The 24,123-nt window shown below is 48.1% G+C and overlaps 1 protein-coding gene across 4 annotated transcripts in view; it reads left to right on the top strand.

Annotated features, from left to right (window-relative positions):
• SAMD11 (sterile alpha motif domain containing 11) overlaps positions 1 to 24,123 on the top strand; it is a 174,434-nt gene that overhangs the window by 86,495 nt on the left and 63,816 nt on the right. For all 4 annotated transcript variants that reach the window (XM_067567293.1, XM_067567296.1, XM_067567295.1 and 1 more), the window contains exon 5: positions 12,537 to 12,661. In XM_067567293.1, the coding sequence (XP_067423394.1) occupies positions 12,537 to 12,661 (125 nt within the window). The remainder of the gene's footprint in view (positions 1 to 12,536; positions 12,662 to 24,123) is intronic.

Genomic DNA, 24,123 nt, shown 5'->3' with positions numbered 1-24,123 from the left:
TCTGGGATGCCAAGGCCAGAAGAAAGTATTTGAATCCAAATGTAAAAAACTGTTTCAACTGAGTTTGATTTTTTTCTAAAAACTTGGCTTTTACAAAAACTGAATTTGGGGCCTTAATCCCTTTTACGGGAAAGTTTCCTATAATTGAATAGGGAAGAAAGCAGTAGAATTCTACAGCAATGTAATAACGTTCAATAGAAATTACTCCTGAAACCGATTAAATTGGATGGAGCACGAGATCCGTTCTCTAGCTTTTATGAATCAGCCTATAGAATTCTGTAGCAAAGGTAGAATTCTCTCTGTGAAAAAGCCATGTAGGAAAAGCATCATTTTCTATTAAATTCTATAGGGCTATTCTATAAGGGCTGATCTGACACTGCCCTTTCAACTGCTTACATATACAGATGGCTTCCTATGCAGGGATTAATTGGAGAGTACTTGTGTTAAAAATCTTACTCCAGGAGCTTGGAGTGTGTGTTCTTGGGGTCCTGAACTTTGCAGGGTGCTGAGAGGCTGTTGGGGATGGTGAAGAGGCTTACAGGAAGGACTGAATGACTGAGGGGGCTGGAGTCAGGATATTGAGCCTTTCACTCCCGGGTCACTGGATTGAATCTGGCCCTTGTATGAGCTGCAGGGTCTCAGTCTGTGTCTGGATGGGCAGGTGTCTAAGCCACACTCTCTTCCACCCGCTCAGAGCAGGACATCTGCCATCACTCAGAATACGTCTAGACTGCAATCAAAACCCTGTGGCACCGAATCTGAGAGCCCAGGTCAATGGACTCAGACTCCTGGAGCTCAGGCTGTGCGGCTAAACATTGCAATGGAGACATTCTGATTTGGGCTCAGACTAGGTTCTGAGACCTAACCCCACGTGGGGTTTCAGAGCCTGGGCTCTGAGCCCACACATCTACACTGCTATTTTTAACCCTGTGAGCCCAAGTCAGCTGACCTGGGCCAGCCACGACTGTGCTGCTGGATCTTGCATTGCGGTGTAGATGATGTACCTTAATTGGCCTTAGGACTGGGTGAGCTTCCCTAGCCTTGTGCAGGTCATCAGACTAAATGAGCGAAGCAGTTCCTTCTGGCCTCCCATCTATGAATCTGTGATTAATGGCGCATTTTGTGGGAGAGCTTGCGTGCTGCACCTGTTCTTCGGCAACTTGGAGGATTTCTGTCTCAACTCCAGATCTCTCAGTCTTGATCTTTTTCACCAGCACCAAATTCATTTTGGGGTGGCGAGAGAAATAGGTGTTTTTTAAGAGGCCGGTTACAAGTCCCTTTATTTGGAGATCTGATGTGTTGTTGCACTGGAAATTGATTATTAGTTTAAAAAACACTTTGAAAAAAGTGAATAAAACTAGAATCCCTGGAGATTTTAACCCACTCCTGAAGTTACATAATCGCTCCTGTTACATAAGGCTGTTTGTTTTCCCAGGGGTATAGTGATGAGACAATATTTGTAGCCAATCCGGGTTTCCCTTTCATGGCTTCCATAAAAAGATAGTTATTTTCTCTAGCACGGTCATTGGCTAACTTACATGCCTGTCTCATTCCTGGGTATGTGTGCATCAGTTTAGACAGCTCTGAGGGATACGCACTTACTGTTTGCCTGCCGTTAAACGACTCTGACAATGCTCTGACTGGGATGCTGTTGTCATACTTAACCCAGCTTTAACAATAAACGTGTTTTGGTGGGAATGAAAGAGGGACAAAAACATCACCTAGTCTGGTTAAAACTCAGTTCCTGCAAGCTCTGGCAATGTCATATCGTTAGAACTGCACACTCTGTGTCGTTCACTGGTATACTGACCTGGCTGGGCAGAGAACTTGGCCAGATTAGAACTGGTGCATTTGATATGCAGCAAGAAGCTGCTGCAGAGAAAACAGAGTTTGAACCTGAGCCAAATGAACCACACAAGTAGACTCCTGATCAAGACCCGTAGCCTGTGAGACTGGGGATGAGAGAGGACTGGAAATGCTAAATGTGTTCTTGGGGGCTCAGGCGTGTTTTATATGGCAGACGCCGGGCCACTCACCTGCACTCACTCTCCACTTTCTTTAGCTTAATAAATGCCTTCGTTTCTTTCCATTGCAAATGCTGCTGTTACTCATTTTGCGTATTGGATTTTTTTATATTGTAGGGAGGGGCAGAGGGTCGGGACAGTTTTATGGCAACTATATTGATCGGTGAAATTGAATATAGTAATCCCTGCAATTGCTGAGTGATCATTAAGGGTATGGAGAGTCAGTGAAACGTGTTTTAAAAGAGAGACTATTCAGTGATGTTTCCTCCTGTGTTACTTTCTGGGTCTCTATCCTTTTCCAGGCTGGTATCAATCCCCTTCCTGATACAAAAAGGCAGTTGTTGTCTCCTTACCTTACCTGTCATTTTATTCAGTGTAACCCAAAAGTTTTTCAGGTCCAGTGCCAGCTGCAACAGGTCAGACCTCAGCAGGTGTAAATCTGTGTAGCTGTATTGAAATCAATGGAGCTATATGTTGATTTGCGCCAGTTGAGTATCTGAGCCAATCTTTTTCTTCAGCGGGGAGAGGCACGGCTGTGTGCCACTGATCTGCCATGCCCCAACGGTGCAATTCACCCCTGCGCAGAGGGACCACATGCCATTTAAGTCCTTCTTGAGCCCTGTTTCGCGCATTGAAGAGGGCTTGTGCAGGCCTTCTCCACAGAGAGGAATAGGGTATGGCCTTTGCAGGGATGTGATGCTTTTTCCATTGCTTCCCTGTTGCTGGGGGGGGGGCGAGGGGACGCTGCCCTTCTGGAAAAAGACTAGGATTTTAAACAACTTTTTCTCATTTCTCACCCCTGTCACTTTGAGCAGCGCATTGAAAATCTCACCCAGCCCCTGCGGGCGCCTGGCCGCCTCTGCTAGATGTGGAGGCTCTGACACTGATTTATTTTTTGGTTAATTGTCTCCATCCATTAGTCTCTTCATCCTTCTCCCTGTTAAAGATCCAGCTCGCTGCTAATGCCTGTAAATGAAACACTTAAAGGCCTGGCTGGAGGTTTGGGTCCGGCTTGGGGTAGCAATTGCCAGTCATTTCAGTTGGCAGAAATGATTTCCAGCCCAAAGTGGGAAAAATTCAGCTTTTTAAACTTTATTTTCTCCCATTTTTTGGTGTGTCTTTTTAATTCTTTGTCAATCTCCCCTTTTCTGCTCCCTGGGCCTGAGCTAGTCTTGGCTAGTTTTTAATTTGTCACCCTTCTTAGGGCATGTCTGCCTTGCAGTCAGTGGTGTGATTGCAGCCCAAATAGACATTTCTGAGTAGCTTTGATCTAGCTCGCTCCAGTAACAGTTAGCAATGGAGCTGCTGCAGCGTGGGCTGGCTGCCTGAGCACATAGTCATGCTCCCTGCTGTGTGTGTACAGCCACTGGCCGTGGTGTCACTGCTGTGCTATTGGAGCTAGGTAGATCAAAGCTGGGTCAGGTATGTCTGCAACTGCGACAGTCACCCCTCTGATTGCAACGTTGACATAGCCTTACAAACATCAAAACCTGCTGCTAGGACGCTGCCCACATTGCCGCCTCCTCTAGAGGTAACAAGCTTATCAGAGGAACAAAATGGGTTTGGGGCAAACATTGATCAGTCGCGTTCATAAAATGCCCTTTGCTGTAGTGTCTGGGCAACAACTGGGGCTGCTGAGATTCTATAAAAGAATCAGGAGAAGATTGTGCCACCTTCTGCCAATCAAAAGCCTTCCTTTCGGATTTCACTCCTCTTGTGACGTCTCCTCTGGAGCTCATTTTTCTGTGGAGCTATCCAGTTACCACTGGTGGACCATTATGATGACCAGACCGGCAGGCTTGGTGGAAGGCAGACAACCTGTTAGTTCCATTAACCGTAGATAGTGCAGCAATCGGGGCATTTGTGGGAAATGTTAACGATGTTTTCTTCATCCAGCGGTAATTTTTGTAGCCACTGCTTATTTGCATGTCTCATGCGGCTGTGCCCCAGGGTCCTGGGGGCTCCTGACAGCAAAGCACTGAGATGCAGCAGTGAGGCGTTCTGCCACCAGCGTTGTGGTTGTGTCTACATTGCACGGGTATTTGTACAGTACTGACTAGATTCCTGACATACTCCCCCAGCATTCACTGGATTTGCTGTAAAATCGGCAATGGCTTTTCTCAACGGGAGTGGGGGAGGCTCTCTTTTGGTTGGTCTGAAGACCTGATGTGGAATCTAGAGGGTGTATGCCCTCTCACGTATGTATTGAAATGACTGGCACATGTGATGTTCTCTCTGCTTGCAGGGCAGTACGTGAGTCGTGCCTTTTTCCTAGCCTAGTTGGGTTTCTCTTTGGTTCAAGGCCGGTTTAAGGGAGACATGTCTCTCGATTTCCTGAAATGGTCTTTCACTAGGAGTCTTCCCACGTCTAATAACCTCTTCGCTGCCTGAAGTTATAAGGTTATGTCAGGAATCCGGGTTAACAGCCTGGCCTTGATTGGGAACACTGTAGTGGAACAGCGGATGTGGGAAAGTCTGGCTGCGAAACTCAAGATTGGCCCTGCTCCTTCCATAATCGCTTACATGTGTGCAAAGTGCACTAGTGTAAATGACGGCGTGCTCGTAGCGCTCTGGGAGCTCCTGGGATGGGCAGGGGTAAGAACATTAGCAAGAGAGCTTGCAATGTGCTGTGATTTTCTTGCTGAGCCAGCTCGGGGGGCTCAGCATTTCCACCTGGGTTTGTTCTTGCGGCGCGTTTGAGAGCTGGCTTGAAGGATGTTGGCGAGGGAGCCGTCTCCCAGATTGGGCCTGTTTGTGCAAAAGGTTGTGAAGGAATAAAGCATCTTTTATTTGCTGACACTGGAAATCAGTGGCTCTAAAGTGCTGAGTGCGTATCATCAGCTGTCTTGATTTCCTGCCTAGCATGAGAGCTCTCTCCTTCCTTCCTTCTTTCCTAGGGCTGTCATGCTCTTTTCCTTCCTTCTGAAGGATTTTCCTTTTACTCCCTCTCTAGCTGTCTCCTCCCTTCTCGTGAATCCCCTCCCTCCCCATACTCTCTCACTCACACACACACACACACATTTTTCCCTTCTTCCCTCGTGAGTTCTGCTCCCTTTTCCTGCTCACCACTAAAAATCTCCTTCCTTTCCGCTGAGGTGTGTGTAACTCCATTCCTCCTTTCGCACACACTCTCTGTTTTACTTCCTTGTTCATTTCTCAGCATCCTTCTCTGTCTCTTTCCCTTCAGTCCATATGCCTTGTGTCTCACCATCCTACCCAGGATGCAGATGCTATTCCACAGCCTCTCCTTCCTCCTCTGTAATGCTTACTGAGCAGCCAGTTTGTCAGGAGAGAAGGCACAGCACTCTTTATTAACCGCACTCTAGCACTCAGCTCAGCCTGCATTTGCTCAGGGTTCTGGGAGAAGCTAGTTCACCCTGGGCATGGTCATGCATTAACAGTCATTTCCAAGCTACGGCTAGGTCATCTCATGAGCAGATGTCAAACAAGTTGAAGCAAGTCAAAAACTTACCCATTTCCTGAGCTTTGGTTTTATTTGCAACAGGAAAGTAAAATTCAGGTTTGTCACCAGCTGGAGGTAACTAGAAGTCAGCTGTTCTAGAAGAAGAGCAGCCCTGAGAGTTGTTTGTGCAGCTTCAGTTCTGCACCTCACTCGATCCCCAGCTAGAGGGGCAATCCTGGCTTGACCTTTTTATCTTCGCAGCTGCTGGTTGCACCCGGCACTCCCTCTGTTGTGACGAGCTGGTGACTTATCCCGTAACCTTTATCTCAGTTTTCTGCATTCCCGTATTCTTGGCAAATAGATACCCGTGCCCCAGCTTCGTTAGGTCTCGACGATTGCCTGTCCCATAATAATATCCAGCCACTTCTCCAACTGTTGCTTTTGTCAGCAAGACTGAGCCGAGTGGCTGAGTGGAAATCCTGTCGGAGAGAAAGTGGTTTGCAAAGCGTGGGATGTTCTTTGAATGGCGAAACTGACGAGGCTTAGGAAGGACAGATGTCTGGGGTGCTTTGTGGAATGGTTGCTTTCCTTAGGTTACATGGAAAAGCCTAATCGCAAACACACACACAGCACCACTGCTAGCATTACGCCTTGTTGAAATAACTTCTTTGTGAAGCCAGGTTCATTACAAGGGTCTATTTGCAGAGGGCCCTCATGAAGCAGAGTTGGTCCCGCAAGGCATTTGCGGTGACTCAAGATGCCTTCCACTTTTCCCTCACTTTCTTTAGGAGGGACATTTTCATGAGGACAGGATCTCAATCCTTTATGTAGCAAACAAGCAGCCGGGTGCAGATGAAGTTGTTGTCCTTTGTAACATCATGTTCCTGTCCACAGCAGCCAAGTGTGATGATGTCACAAAGACAAGATGATGGATTCATGTGGAGAATGAGCAGCCGAAGTAGGCCAGTCAGAACTGAAAATGATTGAGGGTTTGCTCTGTCCTGGTGTGTGTGTCCTGATCCAAAGTTCAGATCTAGGGCTGGGCTGGGTTTAGAGGCCAAATCTGGGGTACGTTTTGAGTTCAGATTCAAAAGTCTTGCAATCTCACAAGCCCTGTTGTGAGATTTTAGCCCCTCAAATGGCAGAAATCTCATGAAATCAACTGATCCTCATGAGAGTTTCCACTGTCTTGGATTGAATCTCAGGGGAATGTCCTCTTGTGTTTTCAGCAGCATTGGAGCTAGAAAATAGGACCCTTCCTGGTTTGAAATCTCTCTGAAAGCAAACGTGCAGGGAACCTTCTGTCATTTGTTGGGGTTTGAATTTGAGTGTCTAGCTTCACCCTCCTCTGCTGAAAGATGGGTAGGTTTGCAGAAGGACCGAAGCATGGCCTCTCTATTCCTGGGCACGGTTTGCAAGCCCTATTATTTTCCACCCACGTTCAGGTGACTGCAGGTGCAGGTGTTCTGGTTTGCACCCTTAATTTTACTGAAAGGGCAAATTGGATGTGCAAGAGAGACGCGCCATTCGCAGTTCTGCCCCATCATGCATGTCTCTGCCCCTTGGAATCCTACTGGTGAGACCACGGGCCCTGGAACTGTGAATTACCAAACACCACACAAATTGAATATTGCCAAGGCAACCCTTCAACTGATTGCCCTTTCAGGAGAGCCATATCTCGCTCTAGACCCCTTCTCTAATCCGGTTTTTAAAATATAATATTGTGCTACTGGAAGGGATCAGACCTTTAATCTGATTGTATGTGGGTGTGCATGGGGTGGGGGAATGGCCTGTATTAATTATAGGTGCCCAGCAATGGTTCAAAGACAAGACAGCGGCAAGGCAAGATGTGATCCTGCCCCTTTTGAGATTGGAAGTGAGCACCTGAGCTTCCCCCTACTCCCATCCTCTTAGCCAGGGCTGCTTCCTCTTGGGGTCACTTTGAATTGCATTTAAGAAATATGGAGTTTGGATTTTGGGGGTTGAACCGGCTTGTAGGAGACACCCCTGGTTCGGGGGAACATGAAGATTACAGGCACTAACAGCGCTCTTGTCAAATTCTTGTTCATTGGTTGTTCATCTTTATTTATTATTATAAAAGCCTATGTGCTGTAGTTGCTCCTGCTGAGATCAGGGCCCCATTATGCTAGGTGTTGGTCACGCATATAGTGAGAGATGTGCTCTGGCAGCATCCAGGCTAAACCGACAAAGAGCAGGAGGGGATAGTGGGACACAGAGAGGGGAAATGATGCGCCCAAGGTCACACAACTGATCGGTGGTGGAACTTGGAATAGAACCGCCGTTTCCTGGCGCCCAATCAATGCCTTACTCACTAGACCACACTGCCTGTCTCACTGTGGCCTAAATCCCTACATGCTCACGGAGATGTTTACTCCGTCCTTAAGCAAATTCTCCACTGGCTTCAGTGGTAATTTCCCCTAGTAAGAAGCAAGTTAAAAAGTGCATGTGGATTTAATGATTTGGTCCCTTAGGAACCATTTCCAGATGCAGCCGAAGAGCAGATTGGTTAGCACGTGTGTGCTAGGGCAGCGGGCGGCCTTTTAAACCCAGGCTTTGTGGGAGGGAGGGAGGGAGAAGTCCATGTTATCTGAGCCCTGGTTAATATCGGTGGGCACCAGGCTGTGGTATGTTAAAACCAGTTCAGAAAAACCCGTCTTCTAGATGAGGTCGCTGAAGGTTTGCGTGTTTTTGCCTGGTTTATACTTCCCAGGGAAAGTGTCTCTAACCCAACATTGGCTGGATCTGTTGGAGCCCTGAGCCCGTGAATTTGTTAATTCCTTATACTGCAGTAGTGCCCCGGTGCGCTAGGTGCTGGGCAGACATCTAGGAAGAGACAGCGCATGCCACAAAGGGCTCCTGGTCTGTTGACGCTGTGCCTCTTGTGCGGCGTTAGCAAGGCAAGCACGGGCACAGGACAGTCGGTGACCTGGCATGCGGGCGGAGGTTCTGTCTCTGCACCCTGCTTGCTGCTTAGGCCTGCCTTCCTCTGGCCAACTCTGCATGAGACTTGCTGTGAGGTGGGGCCTGCTCCAGCTCCCGTGCGCTTGGTGGAAAGATCTCAGTAGGAGCTGGATCAGGCCCCTGAATGTCTTAAAAGAGGGGCTGGGACTGTTGACAGGTGTATTAGAAGTGAGGAGAGGTGGAGATGCTTTGAATTTAGACATAAAGTCCCACCGGGGTAAGGATAGGCAACATTGTCAAATCTTCTCGGAAAGCATGCGGTTCCTCTGGAAGGGCGTGCTGAAACACACGTGGGGGTTGTGTTATGGGCATGCCGAAATGCTGTTTGCTTTGCTTGTGTTCTAGGGCTGGTTCTGCTCACTTCTAACTGGCATGGCTGCATGGTTTTCCATGACAGGTAGGAGATTACGAGGGCAGACCAGAAGTAGAGGAGTCGTATAACGAATACATGTACTGCAGACATAACGACTAACTGTGTGTCACACTCGAGGAGCTGGGGCTAGAATCCATAGACTTTAGTTGTCTCCAAAGCCAGGCCTCTACCACATGAGCTAAAAGAAATGTCCCTTAAGAGGCAGCAGTAGTAGGTCCCTTATCCTCTCTGCGGATGAGCCAGTAGAGGGCAATAAGCTTCCATGCAGATATGAACGCAACCAGTACATTGCAGTAGATCTGAGTCAAGGGGGAGCACGGTATGTATAAAAACATGAAGTATATTTTTGTGGATAGAGCGGTGAACAGAAGATTTGAGCTTCCAGTTATGGTGGAGGAGGCAAATAACATGAACATAATCCAGTGTATTTAGGGGCCAACCCTGCTCCTCTTAAAGTCAAGGGATCAAATCTCATAGATTTTAACGGTGAGTGGGAATGAGAGAGAGATTAGTTACTTTGGGGCGCCAGCAAATACATTTTGGAAGTTCAAAAGGGCGTTTTGTGAAGTCAGTGCTTTCTCCTGAAGATTAGCTGTGGCTTTTCTGCCTCCTCTGTCACATGTAGGGTAGAGAGGGCAGAGCTTCTCCTAACCATTGCAAGCACAAAGGATGTGTTGTCTTCTCTTTATCTTGGATGACCCCAAAAAGCCTGCTAGGAGCTGGGCAGAACCTCTTCCCATCATGTCCTTTAATAAAGGTACCATTCACAAACAAGAATGGAAGATGCCTCCGTTGGCACACAGGTGTAAGTAAATGGACTTGGTCTGCAGCACATAAAACCTTCCTAAAACAGCTCCCAAGTCTTTACCGAAGAGAAATGTGACTCAGTTGTCCGTGGAAAAATGGGGAAGCACCAATTTTTATTTGCATAACTCTAGACCTGGAAGCCTTGTGCGAGGCACTGTGCCAACATCCTGCCCCAAGGAGCTTACATTCTAAGGCAAGAGAGCATGGCCTGGGGATAATTTGACCCATTAAAAGCTGCTCCAGCCCCTTCTCCTTTAATATGTCAACTCCTCACTTTTTTTTTTGAGAGAGGGGGAGGGGCCTTATTTTCCCCATAGTGATCAATTCATCCTCAGCTATGGCATTTCAGCTGTGCTCTGTTTTACTGGCATCCCAGCAGATTTCACAGGCTATGCAGAGTTGGCTCTGGTCAGCACTTGCATTGGAAACCTTCTCAAGCGCACATACCTTGCTACTATTTGAAGTGCTGCAGGTGATTTCGTAGGTAACTCGATGCCCCGCTATAGTACCTTTTTTTTCCTTATTTTTTTCCCTGGATTCTGAGATACTTTTTTTTTTTTTTTTTTTTTTTTTAAATCTGAGGCGCAGAGTATTTGAAGTCATTAAAAATCCCCTAGTGCATTTTGAAAGATAGTGCTATTTCTGGGGTAATATTTCATTCCACCTAGATTTCCCCGTGTAGTTTATACTGAATATAGTTTTTCTGCTTTACTTTCTTCTTTTAGAGCAGCGGTTTTCAGCCTGTGGTCCGCAGACCTCTGGGGGTCCACAGACTATGTCTCAGATTTCCAAAGGGTTCCATGCCTCCGTTTGAAATTTTTTGAAAAAATGTTGAAAAGCACGGCTTTAGAGTCATTCAGTGTTGCTGTGCACTGTTAAAACAGTTGACACGCTCCATTCCAGAGGCAGCTGCATTTCAATGGTGTTTAAAGTGATCCCTGTGTGTAGTTTTGTAGATATGGCCACATCATTAAAATGCTCTCTGGGCTCCTTCAGGATGCAAGGTGCTATTATCCCATTTCTCTCTTCCTACTCCCTGCCTTTCTCCCTCTGCGCTCCTCCTCATCCCCATTGTGCTGATGACAGCATTTATCTGCATTTGTCCTCTGTACCCGACATCCAGTTATTGATGTGCATGATTATAAAGAACCGATAATCATTTCAAATTAATCTCATAAATGACTTAAACCAGCAAAATATTTGCATAATGCATCTTAAAGGTGGCAGCTCAAAGAGGATAAGACTCAAAACTGCTTGGGACAGGGGGAAAGGGGCTTCCCCGTCACCTGCGGACTTGCTTAAGTAATTAGCCTTCTGCTTGCATAAGGGGGAATCTGCACTGGTTTAGTGGAGGAAAATAAAGCAATGGAAGCTAAAAGGCTTTGAGATTTTGGCCCCAAGATGGGAGGGGAAGGGGAGTAATGGGGCAGATGACAGTGGCTGCTGAAGCAAAGTCTGTTTTTGTCTGCTGCATCCTGTGAAAATCTGGAGCCAGACGCCTGCTGAAAGTACCTCTGTCTAAAGACTTTCTGTCATAAACTTATCTGATTAGCAGAGAGCTAGACGACAGATTAGCCCCCGCTTCTCCACTGGGGACAGGCTCTTTGGAGCGTTTGAGCAGCTCTGCGGTTTTTCCTCGCTGTGATGGCCAAGGGGGTGGTGATGGGGGATATTTAAGGGGATATGATTGCTCGGTAATTCTGCAGATAATGCACCCTCTGAGTTGCCCTGGTGGTGGTCACCGGTTAGGACGGTCTCCTCCGAGCCAGCGAGTCGGTGGTCATGTGCTGTGTGTCGCAGACGCACAGAGTGGGTGCATTGGTCATGTGAGTAACAGTTGTAAGGGACCCTCTGACTTTCTTTTTTCCAAATGTCTTAACCCAGATCTCACAGGAAGAAGTTCTTGTCCACAGGCTGGAGAGAGGATGGAAAATAGCCACAGTGTTTAGCGTAGGACAAGCACTCTGTGCGAGAGACATTGGTGGTTTAACATACAGCATTAAACAAAAATGGATGGAGAATTTCCAGTGTTAACTCCTAGATATACATTTGTGTATATAGCTTTCTCTCTTGTCTGTATTTATGTATGTCCATATCTTCTACCTCTCTATATAAGGTCTGAAAACAGAGGTTTTGTAGTACAGTGAGTTTGCAATCTTAACTCTAGTATTTGCTACTGTGAACGTCTTTGCGCGCTCTCTCTCTCGTTCATGTGTTCCATGGGGGGAAGAGAACGTTTTAAAAATCTCTGAGCTAAAACTAGTCCACTTTGAAGCAGCTTTGATACGAGGATAACAGGCGAAATAATATTTAATCGCTCACTCTGTGTGTTCTCATCCCAGAAGGAAGGAGTAGTTATTTTGGTATCAGCTAGAATGATGGGCTGAAAATAGGACTTATAAAAAAGGTCGTATCTTTAACTCTGGGCCTCGACTGTGACTGAGTCCATGGTAATTCTCTGTGTATAAAAATATTATGCAAGAAAATAAAACCCTCTCGTGCGCACACAGTGGAGGAACGGAAAAGCTAGCCAAGTAGCTGTCTGTTCACTACCACCCATCTGTCAATCATTTGAATTCCAGGTTTTTGTCAGTTCTTAAATAGTCATGCCCATTTCTCTACCACGTCTCTAGGTACTTGACTGGGGGCGTGTGTTCTGACAAAGAAGAGATCAGGGGTGCTGGCCTCTGCACAGCTCTTTGCTGGCAACAAGCATGCTGCTTGGGAAGTGCTTTACCCTACAGGGTCTTCCCCTCCCCGAAAACGGAGGAGGTTGCTTAGGAACTTAAGGAGGGGGAGGGAGGGAAAAATCTTCCTCTTAATTCAGAAATCTCTAGGGCAAACAAAAAAGATTTGCGCACGCACGCACACACACTCAGACACGAAAATCAATTATGTGGTGGTAAATAGGATATCCTTAACTTGGTATTTTTCTGCTCTGTTGCAGCCGTGATAACGACCTCTCCACCATCATCTCCAACCTGCATCAGAGCCGCCAGCTCGTTATGCCAGAGACCCAGAGTCGCTGTGAATTCAAGAGAAACAGCATCGACGTCGGCTTAGGAGCAGCAGGTAAGCAGACAGGGTGCCTGATTTTTTTTGTCCTCATTCTCTGAGAAGAGGAAAGTTCCAGCTGGGACTTTGGTTTGGTTTGCTGACCTCCCAGCCGGCTTCATTAAATTTCAGAGCAAGGTACGCGAGTCTCTCAGTGTTTGTGGACAAAAAGGAATATGAAAAGATTTTTTTTTTTTTTTAGTTATGTTAAAGTGATGTGGTCGTGCAAGATTTCAGCTCTGCTTTATTCTCAGATCTAGCGGTCTGTGTTAAAATGCAGAGGAGGAGAGCGCTCCAGCAAAGAAGTGAAATGTCCCCGGGGTTAGTGGCCAGTGATGCAGAAAGGCCTGGCACGGAGAGCACTGTTTGATTTGTAATTGCATTAATCAGAAGCTTCCCGTGCTGCATCCATCCCTGCTAGCTCTTTGCAAGGATATTTGTGTGGCTTTGTGCTGCTGCCTGACCTTACGGAAGTTCACCTGGCTTCCACTTGCTTGTCGTGCTGAACCAGAGATGCCCTAGTAGAACTGTGCACTTGTGCCCCTCTGGATGTCAGTGTCAGGGAGGAGGTGACGGGCAGGGACGTCTCGATGGTGAATGTGCAACAAGTGGGGCGCTGGACACCGGTGACACTGTCAGTTCCATTTGTTTCTTGCAGAATCGGTGAATTTGGGGTTTGGGCGGATCGTTAGTCTTCACTATTCACATCTGAAAACCAAGGCCAGATTCTGATGTCACTGACCCTGGTGCCAGTCCTCAGTAACTGTGTTCAACTGAATTGCTCTAGGTTGATGCTGGTGCAGCAGAGATCAGAAATCTTGATGTTAGACAGATAGGGAGCCACTCGCTCCAGTGTAAATCAGGACTGACTCCATTGAGGTCAGTGGAGCTCTGCTCCTGGTAAGCCAGGGGAGAATCAGGCCCATACTGGTGTATTTTTAAAAGCTACTAAGTAGGGAGTCTTTTCGGGCTGTTTCAGAGAGGGTCGTGGTCCCAACACGCAAATGAATCTTTCAGGCTTGCAGCCGTCAAGTTTTACTTTTCAGGAACACTTGCTGTCTGAGCAGTGCTTTCTAACTTTTTTTTTAAAACCACTCTTGGGGGAGCAGGTTGTCGATGTTAATGTCTTCTTTACCCCCTATCATTTTTTGACCTCTCTCTCGCTGGGAAGCTGTTTGTTTGGGCCCTGTCATTAAAAGGCAGATTATTGTCTTTCTGGATGTGAATAGGGTCTTTGTTTGAAAACTCTGCATTTATGTGTGCATGTAAATCATTGGCCTTGATTATGCGGCTTAATCCAGAATCTGGTTTGGGCGGGGCGGGGGGATGCAATACAAAATGAAGGATGCAGAGGGCGAGGGAGGGGGCTGTGTGCACAAAAGAGAACGCGCGATACCAGCAGGTGCAGCTGGTCTTCTTCGCTGTGGCTTGGTCCAGCTCCCGTTAAAATGAATGGAAAGAGTCCCAGGGACGCGGGTGGGGGAGCTGAATCAGGGCCGTAGTGCAGCCAAGCGCATAAGCACGCGCTTGAAGTGCTTTGCTAAATGGGGACCTTCATTTGCTAATGCCTGGGTGAGACGCCAGCACCACAAAGGAAGAGGAACAAACTCATCCCATGGAGAAAGCCTACGGCAAACTTTTCAAGGGCCTCCTCCCCAGCCCAGTGTCTGCTGACTGCTTTGTTGGCTGGAGCTTTGTGAGTGCAGGTTTGCAGAGTCAGGCCCCAGTTTGTTCAGAAACACAGAAAGTGACGTGTCTAATGAGAGAGCGAAGTGCTCTCCCTGTAGATTTACCAGGAGGAATTTTAGTCCATGAAACTGGGCATTAAGAAGAAAAGAACTGGCAGTGGCTCCCCTCAGCCCAGGCCCTGCTACAAAAAGGAGTTCTCTGTCGTCTCAGCCTGTCTAGACCCAAATGAGGGGGGTTTAAACCAAAGGCCTAGAGACAAGAGCCCCTGGACGTTGGGGGAATTTCAGATCCTGATTTGAATTTAGCAGGTTGGTCCATCTCTAGATAATGGGTTGAAACAGGGTCCTAGGTTGATACCCCACCCCTGAGCGTTGGGGAGATTGGGGTGTAGGTCCTTGCTCTGCAGATTGGGTCCAACCCTACTCAGATGGTGGCACAAGCCTTTAACATGTCTCCCCAGCAGCCGTCTGGCCCTGCTCCACAAATTAGCTGGCAGCACATGCATTTAGGAGGGCAGCTCGTGCGCATCACCCTTTCAGCTGGAATCCCTCCTTCCTTTGCAAATTGCAATGACCGACCTATGTCTGAGCCACGCCGTCCTGCAATGCTGCAGCCAAGAACCAAGGGGCTGGCTTGACACTCACCTAGCTGATGATTTCTTCCTTTTTTAAAGTTGATGGAGACAGTGCTGTCTGTCTAGTGGTCAGAGCCTGGGATTTCGGACTTCCTGGATTCTCTTCACCACACTGACTTTGTGTGTGACCTTGACTTTGTGTGTGACCTTGACCCAAGTGACTTTTCTGATGCGTGGTGCCTCAGCTGACCTCATTTGTGAAATCTGGCTTAATATTGTTGACTTTGTGGAGAGGTTGCCAGGCCTGAGGCCTATAAAATGCTCTGAGATCTCTAGCAGCGTAGAAGAGCGAAGTGTGCTCTGTTTGTTCTCAGCAACACGGGACAATGACAAGGGAAACAAACAAAAAAAGAATCCCAAACCCTCGGAGGCATCCAGAATCCCAGAGATGGGGAAAGGACTGGGCCTTGATTGATTGGATTGTGTTGGTCTGGGTCTTGCCCAGGTTGGCTGCAGTGTCAGAATGGCAAAGTCTGGCTGAGATCTTACTGAACATGTGAGCGATGAGAGAGAGAGGCTGAAGAACGCCTGTGTTTTGTACAAGAGGGACTGTGAGAGGCTGCCGAGCAAGCGACAGAGCCTTTGAGGATATGATGGATTTGGTGCGTCTAACAAGGGTTGGCCAGCAGAGGAGGAGATGCTGGGGGAAATCGGGGAATATGAAGGTGTGGCCAGGAGAGTCCTCACAGCTTGATAGGGGCAATTTAAACCCGATCTTCCCTGCTGTTCGGAAGTAGATCACTTGCAGGAAGCCTCTCTACTCAACAAGGAGCCGAGCCTGACAGCCGTCTCTCTTTCGTGTGCATGCTGATTACCAGGGATCCTAGTTTTCCATGATGATAAACCCACCAAATTCTCTGATTTAAAAAAAAAAAAATAGAAACCCGTATTTTTTCCGTGATTGAAATGAAACGTCGAACTTCCGTTTCCCTAGCCACCGCATATATAGGTATCAGTTGAACACAACGTTTTACTGATATACAGTAGAACCCAGTTTATCTGAGCCTTCATTATCCGGCTCTCCCTATTAACCAAACCACCAGCCTCCCGGGACTGACAGCGGCGGGGCTCAGGCGGGCGGCAGAACTTGGGCGGTCAGCTCTGGGCGGCTGGTGTTTCAGTTAATACAGAGAGCCGGATAACAGAGGCTTGGGTAAATGGGGCTCTACTGTATATGTTTTTATTTTTTCACAAAATGTAAAAACTAAAGATTCTCTGTAAAAATGCCAATTCCACATTTTTCTGTGGCAAACGGATTTTTAGGATCCCTGCTGATTACGTACCTACACCGCTCTCCTGCTAGCTGATTCCCTGAGGTGAAAATGCGGAGACAAAGGGAATGGAAACCCGGGACTCTGGGCCTTATGGCTGATGATTTTTTTATTTTTAATTTTTACAAGGGGGAAATGCCACACCTGATTTACCAACTGCAGTGTTTTAAACTTAGTGCTGGATTAGTGTGATGGGTTAGCTGGTGCTAAAGCTGCTTCACAATTACGACAAGAGAAAATAATACTAAGAACTCACTGTTGTTTGTATCACAGTAGTGACAGAGATCAGGGCCCCATTGTGCCAGGTGCTGTACGTGCACATAAGAGAAGTTGCAACCCCAAAGAGCTTTCAATGTGCATCAAAAAGACTGACAAAGAATGGGAGAAAGGGAGGTATTGTTACTCTGCTAGCGTAAATTCTGACCACAGAAGTTGCAGTACCATAGTGTGATTTTATATCCAAAGCATTGTGCAAAGGATGTGTAGAGGGACAAAGTCTAGGATTGGACTTGCCCAGGATTATAGGGCAAATCAATGGTGGAGGTCTCCTAATTGCCAATTCCCCCTGCTCTCACCACTAGTCCTTGTTATTTCTCCTCTGCTGGCATGCAAGAGATGCAGGTTGCAGTCTGACTTCAGGGATTTTACATTGTTTTTCGCCTGTGCAAGTGTCCCGTGTGTGTTGTGAAGAAAGGAGGTTTGTACAACATCTGATCAATGGCTAGGACTCCTAGGTACTTTGGTAATACAAATAATAAATAATGTTACTAATAATAAGAGGTCTGGTTGCGAATCGCTCACAGCTTATCTCTAATTCTTTCCCCTTTTCTTGAACCCTGAAAAAATAAAATAAGGCAGAACAAACCCCCTGCCTGCAAAAAACAATAACCTGGTCCAGCCATCATTTCTCAGCAAGACATAAAGGGCCCCGAAAAGGCAGATATAACCAAGGCTTTTGCAAAGACAGCAGAAGCGGAGGCCGAAAGGCGTGTGCTGATAAAATCTAATTGCCCTATCGATCGGTTTCGGAGCCACCATTGGCAGTGGTAATGATTGAGATATTCTTATGTGTTTGATGCATGTTAGCTGTATCTCGTTGCTCTGTCCCTACTGGGAACCTTCACATATTACTGAGATCTCTTAATCGAGGAGCAAACCTGTGCATGCTGGGTCGGCTGTCCGAAACCAAAGATTTATGATGATGATTATCAGTGCTATGCTTGGATTTCTGCAGGAGCCGAGCTGGTGCCCTGGGTTCCAGGAAGGAGTCACCCCATTTGTACTCCCTGATCAGTCACTTGCTGATGGAATCCATTCCAGCTCTCCCTCAGGGTTTCCTCTGCCTTCCTCCCCTTTCATGCTCGTCTTCATTCCTTTCCCCTTTCCTGGTGGGGCCTGACATGGAGAGAAGTGATCCAGAATGAAGTGCTGGGTAAAATCCCCAAGCCCTACAGGGTGTAGATCCTTTCCCGCAGTGTGTGTGTTCTGTGAGCTGTACTGAGAGTTATGCTCACGCACTGAATGGGGACTAGATCACTGAATCCTTCATTACCCCATAGCTTGCCCCCCCGCCGCTCCGAAGGAAGAGCAGATATTTCAGCACGAGAAAACCCCCATGTGTGTTCCCTGTTCAGGGCTTCCCATTCAGAGGCCCTATGAAGAAAAAGGCTGAGGCCAGCAGCCCAGATGTGTGGTTGGTGAAAATGTTTAGAGGAGGAGGAAATAGCTGCTGTGAAGCCCAGATTTAAACTCCAGGCACCAGATTGTGCTGAGTTGTGATGAGGTAAATCTAGAGTAACTCTCAGGCCAGCAGTGTAACCATGGAATAAGCGAAACCAGGAGCTGACCCCCGGTTCTCCAGAAATAGTTTCCAAGCCCCCAGTCACACATTCAGGGGCCCCAGTTCTGCTCTTGGTAACCAATGGTGTGCATAGGGAGTACCTTTCCTGAGTTTGGTAGAGTGACTCTGGATTTACAGTGAGGTAGAGAGCAGTCGTGGCCCACTGACTTTTATTTAAGCAAAATAATAAATAATAATGCAGGGCCAGATCCCGTCACTCTCTCCTACATTGCATAGCACCTCACTCCGGGAGCTGTGGGCCAGTCTGCTTGCAGAAGGCGCTGCTGTGCAGTGTGAGGTCCGAGATGAGCTTGGCTTTGAAATAGGCTCTTGCATGGTCAGAACTGTCTCTCTGCCCTGTGCTGTCCCCGAGTTCATCGTGTCGGAAGATGACTTCACACACAGGCACCGCATAAGCCTGCGCAGCACCAATATTTGTTATTTCTGGAAGAGAACAAAAGAATCGTTGATTCTGGCAGCCGTGAATGCAGCCTAGGAAGGGGCATTTAAATCTCCCCTGATTGTGCTGCTCCTCACGGATCAAAATGATGTTCAGATGCCATGCGAAATCTACGGTTTTCTATACCACGGAGTTAACTGTGACTCTTATTCAGTTTTAACCTTAATCCTCCTTACCATTCACACAGAAAAACCTCTAACCCGGTGCTTGCATCTTGGGTTCGCTTACCGGGCTGGCAGTGTATGTTAGAACTGAGCTCCACTCTGATTTGGGCTGGAACCTGCTCACTTTGCGGTGAGGACTCAAAGCTAAATTACTCGACTGCTCACAGTCCTCCAGTGCCTTCCCACAATCCCCCACCCCTCCAAAGGACACACAACTTTTCCTGCAGTTGACTAGGAGAGAATCCTAGGGCATCTCAGTACAAAGAACCATGGGCTATGCGCCCAGACACATGCGAGCTGGTACAGAAACAGTAAGGACATCGTGATGAAAGTTTGGCTGACCCATGTGCCAATCACGTGGGTTACCTGTGCAGTGAAGGCACAGCCCTGTTGGGAAAATGCCTGCAGTTGATGCCTGGATGTATCAATCCCATGTACCTAGTAGGTGTCAGTGTATTCCTACCTGCCCCATAGCTTCCCTCTTTCCAAAAGCCACCACTGGGTTGCTGGCCTCAGCCTTTTTCTTCAAAGGGCCTCTGAATGGGAAGCCTTGAATTCTGCTGCATTCCCTCCAAAACACCCAGTCCCTCCTCCCCCTCCCCACGATGACATTCAGTGGTGTTTAATGCAGAGAGGTCGCTGTAACATGACAAATAGAAAAATATTGGGACTTGTCCGTCTTGGGAATGCGCGGAGGCCGCCTGTGCTGTGGAGATTTGGTAAGAGGCTTACCAACATCTGAAAAGGTAGCGCGAGAACGGCGGGGGCCGGGCAGGGAGGCGGAGGGCAGCCAATGAGCCTAATGAGAATATAAAAGTAGTTTCCAACTGGATCAGATAAAGATGAGGCTGCAGACAAGGTGGCAGTACAGAGGGATTTGCCTTGAGAGAGGATGATGGCATAAGGCACTTTTAATCTTAATTGAGAGACAGAGAGAGAGAGAGAGACGCAGAAGGATGAGCAGAGCCTGACAAAGGCGCGGCAGCAAAGCTGACGGTTTGCACATCAAACACAGACTTAGAGCCCCTTTAAGCAGCTCGCTGTGTGTCTGTAAACAAGTCCAATCCCCTCTATCCAGTTTGGCTCATGCAGCTCGCCAGGGCACGGGAGAGGCAGGCTGTGGGGGATTGCCTCGCAGACCCAGTGGCTGGCTGACAGGTGGAGGAGCTTCTCCCTTCGGGCGTGCGTCAAGCTGGGTTCGGGGGGCCACTTGGTCTCTTTGGGAATGGGAGGTGCCATCTCCAACCTTGCAGTGTCTCCTCTTCCTGACAAAGCCCCTTGATTTCTTCTCCCTCCTGTCCCCCTTTTTCTCTAGTTGCCGCAGAGCCGGCCAGTACAGAGCACCGTGCCGCAGGTCCATTGAAGACACCGTGCAGTTAGCAGGACCCCAGTCAAGCCATTCAGGCAACAGGAGACCCACATTATATTTGGGATCATCCCATGGATTGGCGGTCCCTCTCCCCAATGATTTCAGGGCCCTCCTGAGTTGCAAGTTTAATGGGTCTTGAAAGCCAGCTGTCTCCCTACTGCGAGTGCCTACAGAGAGCGTCAGCTGTCCTTGGAGATGGCTGGTCTATGTGGGGAAAGACTGACGCTGGAGGTCCTGGCCTCACAGAAATAGTACTCTCATCGAACCTGGCCCAGGCTAGAGAGCCAGATGCAGCTGCCATTTACCGCCACGGTGAATCCTGGACAACTCAGTTCAAACCAGATGCAGACTGTCCAGACAACCTGGCCAAAAGGCAGTCTCCCAAATTTCTATAGGGCTTATTCTCTCTGTCTCTGGCCACAATCTGGGAATGTTGTGTTTTTCCTCCAATTTGAGAGTTACATTTTATAACCTTTGCATTTTCGTTTCTCTTTTGGAGTGAGTTCTCCTTGAAAAGACTTCACAGAATAATAATAAGTTGCACTTCTTTGGTACCCTTCATCCTTGTATGGTGAGTTTCATCCATAGATCTCAAAGTGCTTTACGAAGGGGGGGTATTGTTATTACCCATTTTACTGGTGGGAAACCTGGGGCACAGAGAAGGGAAGTGGCTGATTCAGGGTCAGACAGGGATTGGGTTGCAAAGCCAGGAAACAGTTCTTTCTCCAAGTCTGGTGCTCTGGGCTATGCTATGAAATACAGCGTAATCAGAAATGAAAATTGAATATACTTGGGTTCAAATTGTTGTTGGAGTTTTTCAGGAAGGGGTATGTGTGTGTTAGATCCATTATATTGCTTTTCATCCAAGAAGAGAGGGGTGTGTGTGTGTGTGTGTGTGTGTTAGATCCCGTTTCGTTTTCATCCAAGAAGAGGGGGAGGGGGGTGTATGTTAGCGTTAGATCCCTCCCTTATGCCGCTCTCCACAGGCCTGATCCAGAACTAAGTGAACTCTCAGTGGCAAGAGCCCCATTGACTTCAGTGGGCTTTGCTTCTAGCCAGGCAAGGGTTAACTCCGGGGCCAGGGATGTTGTAGCTAATGATTAGAGACAGAACTGCAATGAATGGGCTGTTTTCTGAGCCCAGGATAATGAGCCAGGACACAGGCATGTTTTCACTTTCAAAAAGAAAAAAGGAGGAGGGAAAAAAAAAAGGCTTTATTGAATTGCCGCCTTAAATTGAGCAGAAAATCAGCGCCAAATGGGCAGCTGGGGGTGGGAAGCCCAGCCACCTTTGTGTACACATGTTATTATGAAGGACAGCTGTTTACTTAGACTGCATCAGGGCCTGGGCTCAGTCACCGCTGTTCTCCTGCTTTTGATCTGGGGCTGGAATAGCAGATTCCTTCCCTGTTCGTGTTCCTCTCATGTTCTGTTTGTGCTGCAAGCCCGTTGGGAGCTGGCGGTGACCCAGTCTCTTCTGGGGGCTCTGTCCTGCTCTGGGATTTGAACCCAAGTCTCGGGAGGTGAAAGAGCGCCATGCGAGCATGTGGAGGAACTGCAGTTCGCTCCCCTCCACTGCAGCATGGGACGGCTGGTGGCATGGGCCAGTGTACAGAGCATCAGATTGGCAGTCGGGGAAAACTTGGGTTTTAAACCTGGTTCTCACACTCACTCACTATGTGACCTTGGGCAAGTCACTTAACCTTTTGGTATCTCATGCACATCTGTTTAAAAAAAAAAAAAAGAAGGGAGTTTTCCCATTGACTTCTGGGGGCCTTGAATCAGGCCTGCATCCCCTGTATGCTGACACAAAGGGGTTTGCTCTATGCCTGGATCTAGCAGGGCGGGGTGGCTGTAGCTCAGGCCACGAATCTCACTTTTGTGGGAGGAGGCAGCCCTACAGGGAAGAAATCTACCTAATTTGCTTCCACTGTGTCCTGTGTTTTGGGAAGTGAAATAAGCAAAACAGCCTCTTTCATCCTCTCCTGACAGATCCAGAAAGAGTGAGATTACCCCGCTTCCAAAAGTAACCCTCCCATCACCACCACCCCCTGCAAAACAAAAATACCAAAACAAAACCCTTTCCCCAGGTGTCTTACCGGCAGCTATTAAAGAGCCGAAAACAAATCCTTAGAGCTGTGACATCTCGCTGATGTTATATATAGAAATCCAATACCGAGTGTAATGTGGCACCTGACTTGTCCACTCTCTCTTGCTGCTGGGGAGTGGGAAATGAATTGCCGCCCCCAACCTGGCCATGAGTCGATAGATTTCAATGCCAGGTTTTTATCCTCCAAAAAGTGCGATTGCCCGCATATGTAATATGCATATATGTGTGTGGGTGGGTGAATATGTGCGTGTGCGCGCATGTATAGGATGTGTGTGTGTGTTTGTTAGGTAACAACATACTTATATAAATGGGTGTGCATGAGTGTACATATACGTTATCAGAATTGGCTGCTGCGAAGTCCATCACACCATGCCTGGAAGCAACAATACCTTTTGCTCTAAGGCATAGGTTGGCTTGGAGCTTTTTAATTATTTTTTCCCCACAGTATGTCAATGAAGAGCTTGCCTTGGGATTAGCTGCCCTGGCTACCTGTCTGAGCCTTGCTTTCTTTCATGCACCTGTCTGTGAGGTCACCCTACAGCACAGCAGCTTGTGGAAGGATGGGACAAGTCCTCCTTGCTGGAGACAGACGTGGCTGGGTTACAAACTGGCAAACCATTCCAGGTGGGGCTTAGAACCAGGTGCCTTTCCAGGAACTGGAGGGGGCCTCTCACTGATGCCCTCTTCAGGTCAATCCGTGCATCAGCCCTAGGCCCCCCCCACCCGTGCATCGGGCTGAGCTGGAATCAGCAGGAAGCGATAATGTCGTGGTGGTTTCAGATGAGCTTTCGTTGTAGCCATTATTGTCGTCTGTGCGTGTGTTCCTGTTGTCTCTTTACCTGTACAGGTAGTTGGTTTGCAGACCCCCCAACCCTAGTGGAACAGAGCAAAGACCTCCCCTTCCCCTCCCGCCCACCCCCAAGTGTCCGATGCCTTTCAGTGGTTACTCGGGTCATCAATCACATTCTGGGGCAGAAGCAAACTTCTAGCCTGCGGTATGGATCGAACTGGCGGGGAGGCATCAGCTGCCAGCGGGCTGCTGTGAGGAGCTGGCTCCTAAATGACATAAGACTCGCCCCCGCCTGCCCTCCCCCGCCGCCCCAGCCCTCTCCCTGAATATTGGAGCCTGGTATTGAAAGCTGCCGGGGGAGCTTGCCGCTGCTGTGCGTTTTTGCAGCATTCAAAAATAAATGTATTCCCGAGCAGCAGCACTGGGGATGGGGGGCTGGTGGCGGGAGCAGGGAGCTGTAAGTTAACCCTGTGCTGTCAGTAAGAAGTGTGTGTGTGCGTGGGGGGGGGGGGGGGGTTCTCTCTCAAAAGTTTTCAGTTCCCGATTGTCGTTTGTTCCTTGTTTCCTTTCCCTCCATTTACGTTTCTTCTTTTCTCCACTGTTCTTTTTCCTCCTCTATCCTTCCATCCCCCCTTTCTCTCCCTTGCCTTTCTTTCTTCCTCTCTCTCTCACAAACACACTTCCTTCTTTCCTTCCCTCATCTAAGCCTTATTCGTCTTGTCCCTTCTTTCTTCCTCTCACAGACTCCTTTCTCTTCTCTTCCTTTCTATCCTCCTTTCTCCCCTTCTTCGTTCCTCTCTCTGTTCTCCCTTCTCTGCCCTCCCTCTGTCTCCAAGTGAGCTCCTGGGGAAGAAGACAATTTGAAGGCTTTCCGCTCTGCTCTCAGCTGAGGGGCTCTTTCCCCCAAGCCAATCAATGGCAGCCTTTCAGCCCCAGTGGGGCCCGGCAAACATTAGATCAATAAGTTATTAGCACCATTCTGTCAGCTGTAATGTGGAGATTGATCGGGGCCGGGTCTCTTGCATGCTGCCTGGCACTTCCCCAGCCTGATAAAGATGACAGATTAAGGGAATAAGAAAAAGGAATTAAGGAGTCTGGCTGTCAGAGCTGTCACGGGCTGGAAGAGCGCTGTTTTTTTCAGGGACTGAATGAGT

The sequence above is a fragment of the Emydura macquarii genome, unplaced genomic scaffold, assembly GCF_026122565.2.
Source record: "Emydura macquarii macquarii isolate MOO-44397 ecotype Brisbane River unplaced genomic scaffold, CSIRO-AGI_Emac_v2 contig_2768, whole genome shotgun sequence".
Taxonomy (NCBI): domain Eukaryota; kingdom Metazoa; phylum Chordata; order Testudines; family Chelidae; genus Emydura; species Emydura macquarii.
The sequence above is the reverse complement of the archived record's forward strand: the minus strand, read 5'-3'. Positions and strand labels throughout refer to the sequence as shown.